Source organism: Olea europaea, chromosome 18 (assembly GCF_002742605.1).
Source record: "Olea europaea var. sylvestris chromosome 18, O_europaea_v1, whole genome shotgun sequence".
Taxonomy (NCBI): Eukaryota; Viridiplantae; Streptophyta; class Magnoliopsida; order Lamiales; family Oleaceae; genus Olea; species Olea europaea.
The window spans coordinates 14,686,491-14,690,872 of NC_036254.1; the positions used below are offsets into that span (position 1 = coordinate 14,686,491).

At 35.4% G+C, this 4,382-nt stretch overlaps 1 protein-coding gene across 1 annotated transcript; it reads left to right on the forward strand.

Moving 5' to 3' along the window:
- The first annotated feature begins 108 nt into the window (after positions 1–108).
- On the forward strand, positions 109–2,028 carry LOC111366781. The gene is made up of 5 exons (XM_022987477.1): positions 109–211; positions 371–477; positions 817–1,281; positions 1,363–1,579; positions 1,688–2,028. The coding sequence occupies exons 1-5, from the start codon at positions 109–111 to the stop codon at positions 2,026–2,028; spliced, it is 1,233 nt and encodes a 410-aa protein (XP_022843245.1).
- Positions 2,029–4,382: the final 2,354 nt, after the last annotated feature.

A 4,382-nucleotide genomic window follows, 5' to 3' on the forward strand; every position in this document is an offset into this window, starting at 1 on the left:
GACAGAATTCAAAAATTGAGATCAGCTTACCACTGGTTCAGAAAATGGGATCTTTCTTAAGGGTGTAATTCCATAATTTTCGTCAAAATTTCACTTATCAGGTAAGCAATGGCTTACCCTAAGTTGTTATTGAAGAGATTGGAAATATTTGCAGCCTGGTCGGCTTATATGATTGCTTATTGTAGGATGAACAATTGCACAGGCGCACATAGTAACTATATTGAAAACTATAATTGTGAAATGATTGAGTTATTTAATAATTGTTTTTTAGACTACTCACTGGACATTACTATGCCTCCTAAATACAAGTCTGGTGCTCAAAAGAGGAAAAGAAAATGAAGTGAAATTGCATTAATTCAAAGTCAAGCAGGGGATATTAACAAGTACTTCAAAAGTGACAATGTGAATGCGTTGACTGAGGATGAAGTAGAGATTCAACCTGCCCATGTTAATGAAGTGGATGATAAGGATGAAGAAGTGAGTCAACCTACCGATGTTAACGAAGTAGATGATAAGGAAGAAGAAGTGATGAAGCCCGCCTCTAATAATGAAGAAGATGATAAGGAAGAAGAGGGTTGCTTTTCTCTAAATTTGGATGATCCCGGGAATTGGAAAATTATTGATCAAAGAACAAGGGATTACTTAGTTGAAAGGGGTCCAAAAAGAGTTGATGACATCTCATTTCCGAAAGACTATACAAAAAAACATTTCGATTCTTCACAATATAAGCGATTGCTACCAAATGGGAAAACAGTTGATAGAAGATGGCTAGTATATTCAGTGTCTATGGATAGGATCTTCTGCTTTTGTTGCAAGTTGTTTAAAACACCAATAAATGTGACAAAAGTTGGCCAACTAGGTAATGAAGGACTCAAAGATTGGCATAATTTGCATCGGTCTGTTAAAAGTCATGAAGGAAATGAGGAGCATTTACGTTGCATGACTAGTTGGATTGAACTGGAAAATAGGTTTCGATCAAAAACTACAATTGATAAAAGCATTGAATTGTTGATTGATGCTGAAAGAGAACATTGGAGACATGTATTAAAAAGGATAATCACTATTGTTAAAAGACTTGCAAAAAATACATTGCCATTTCGAGGAGATGATGAGAGGCTACATGTTGAGAACAATGGCCTATTTATACAAATGGTCGAAATGGTTAGTGAATTTGATCCAGTAATGCAAGAGCACCTTCGGCGAGCTAAAGCAAAAGAGATTCAATATACATATCTTGGCAAAAAAATTCAAAATGAGTTGATACAGTTGTTGGCTAATCAAGTGAGAAGATCAATTGTCAAGAAAGTTAAAGATGCAAAATATTTCGCAGTTATACTTGATTGTACTCCAGATGCAAGTTAGGAGGAGCAAATGTCTTTAATTGTACGATTTGTAGATAATTTGGCAAACTTACCTACAGTTCAAGAACATTGGCTAGAATTTTTGAAGGTAGATGACACAACAGGACTTGGACTTGTAACCGAGCTTCAAAAGGCTTTGATAAAAATTGATCTCGATATTGATGACATTAGAGGGCAAGGGTATGACAACGGATCTAACATGAGCGGGAAGTACAAAGGTGTGCAAAGAAGGGTCCATGAAATGAATCCCTGAGCTTTCTATACTCCATGTGGCGCTCATAGTCTAAATCTAGCATTATATGATATGGTGAACTGTTGTTCCAAAGCTGTATCCTTCTTCGGAGTGATACAACACATCTACATATTATTTTCCTCTTCTACCAAGCGATGGAAAATTTTCAAAGATAATGTACAAGGGTTGACAGTGAAGTCATTGTCACAAACACGTTGGGAAAGTCATGTTGAAAGTGTGAAGCCTATAATGGAGCAAACTGCACAGATAAGAATTGCATTACTTGATTTAGCAGAAAGTAATGAAGATCCTAAAGTGAAGAGTGAAGCCGAGTCATCAGCAACACATGAACTTCAAAATTTTGAGTGTTTGTTTAGCATGATAATCTGGTACAGATTGTTGCATGCTGTGAATATTGTGAGTAAATTTCTTTAAACCGAATCCATGGATATTGATTATGCTATCGACCTCTTGCAAGGGCTTGTTTCATTTCTTGAAAAATATAGAGAAATTGGATTTGCTATTGCCAAAGATGAAGCGACAAAAAAGATAAGCGAAATGGGAATTGAAACTGTATTTACAGAAAAACGCATAATTCGAAGAAAAAACAATTTGATGAAAGCGGTAGTGATGAGGTAAAACAATCAGCAGAAGAATCTTTTAGAGTTGAGTACTTTATTTTTATAATTGATCAAGCTCTATCTTCTATGAGGACTCGATTTGAACAATTCAAACAATATGATGACATATTTGGATTTTTGTTTAGTTTGAAGAGGTTAAGGGATGCAACTTTTTCAAGTTTGTTGAAATCTTGTTTGAATCTTAAGAAATATCTTCAACATAATGGGCGTTCGGATATTAGTGGGGATGATTTATGTTCGGAGTTACAAGTCTTGAGATGTTATATACCAAGTGAAGCAACAAGAGCAATTGAAGTGCTACGATATTTGAAGACATTGGATGTTTGTTTTCCAAATGCTTATACTGCTTACCAAATTTTGTTAACCATACCGGTTATAGTTGTATCTGCGGAAAGAAGTTTCTCAAAATTAAAGTTGATCAAGACCTATTTCCGATCAACTATGTCGCAAGAAAGATTAAACGGGTTGGCTATGTTATCAATAGAAAAAGAAATGGTTGAGCAGCTAAATTATTCAAATTTGATTGATGTTTCTAAAATAGCAAGACGAATAGTATTTAACTAATTGTTTGAAATTTTTGGTTTGATAGTTTATAATATAAATCGTTTCTATGATATATTTCGTTGTTGTTTTAATATTAGTTTTTTAAGTTAGCAATGAGTCGCATAATACACCTTTGAATTTTGTCGCTGGGGGGCCTACTTTTCATCGTTCGCCTCAGGGCCCATCAGACACAGGACCGGCTCTGTCAAGCAGATATATGAAAAGGAAGAAAATTAAATTTGAAATGAATTTACTTTATTTGAAGTTCTAATTGCTTTGTGGATGGTTCATTTATTACACTTACTTTTAGAGGAATTATCAGAAATGGCTCAACGATGAGAAAAGAAGTGTGAAAAGACCTTCATTTTGTGATGTCATAAAGAAGCGTCTTTCATCTACTCAAATATGTTTGTCTAAAATGTCCTCCGCTTCTTTGTTTTTCATTCCTCTTCATTCTTTTTTGCCATTATTACAAGCAGAGAGCGGAAGGGACTACATCTCGCAGTTGCCACCACAAAAATCTGGTGGTTTGCTCTATGTATTGTAAGGGCCTATTAAACTCAACTCAACATTATTTAGGAATTTGATTTAAGAGGAAAATGGAGGCTAGACATCAATGGTGTGAAAATAAGGCACATGCTGATTTTTGAAAGCATAGTTGGCATAGTGGAGAATAAAGGTGACATCACCAAGATAAAAGAACGGCCATGTGGCGAAAAGTGAAAAGAAGTACAAAACAGGGGTTGATTAGGTGTAACGGCGGGTCCTATTGACTTGGCATTTACTTAATAATTTAGGCATGCATGTCTATTTAACCCATGTTCTATATTTTCACGGATTGATGGTAGAAAAAATATGTTATGCACTTGAAAGAAGTATAAAATTTATCAAATTGAGAATGTTTCATATCCCTGTAGGGGATTATAACACAATTAAATTTTGTTCTTAATTTGTTTTGAACGTTTGAAGCTCTAGTTGGATGGCTTTTTTAATGATTTTTAGCTATCCTTGATTGATATTGTTGAAGTAGTTGATGTTTGTCTTCTTTCCCTTTTTTGACCAGGGCTCATCAAAGTTGCGAAAAATACCTGTGGTGATTATGTCGCCCAAGAGGCTAGAGCTTTGATGCTTAAGGGTGTTGAAGAGCTCGCTGAGGCACTTAATGCCACAATTGGTTCAGTGATCTTGCTATTGTGCACCAGCAATCAATTTGAAGAATAGATGGGGGCACTTGTATATAATTTCATAGATATGTTCATGATATTTTTGTGGCAACATTGTGAAACAAGTGTTATTTCAACTTCTTTTTGTCAATTTTTTTTGCCGTTTATTTTCACTTTCAGTCGGCGTGCTCTTGTTTATCAATGATGTAGTCGACTAAAGTTTTGGTTGTTTCAATTTGTGAGGAGAGGGAGGGGGAGGGGGGTAATGTAGTGATTGAGGAAAGGATGTTGTCACCATGGCAAGTAGCATTGAGTTCAAGGAAAAGGTCAAAAACATTGGTGCGAACCTCGTGAAGCAGGTTGCAAATGCCACCAATGATGTTGCTGGAGATGGTGAGCTTTCTACTTAGGTTGTAGACTACTGATTTTTCACTATATATAT

What these genes read in the sequence shown, in the direction of transcription:
- LOC111366781 (XM_022987477.1), top strand. Translation starts at nt 109, where the DNA reads ATGGCTTACCCTAAGTTGTTATTGAAGAGATTGGAAATATTTGCAGCC. An exon ending in TACAGTTGTTGGCTAATCAA is followed by an intron (nt 1,282 to 1,362) that starts GTGAGAAGATCA and finishes GATGCAAGTTAG; the next exon opens with GAGGAGCAAATGTCTTTAAT. An exon ending in CATGAGCGGGAAGTACAAAG is followed by an intron (nt 1,580 to 1,687) that starts GTGTGCAAAGAA and finishes GTTGTTCCAAAG; the next exon opens with CTGTATCCTTCTTCGGAGTG.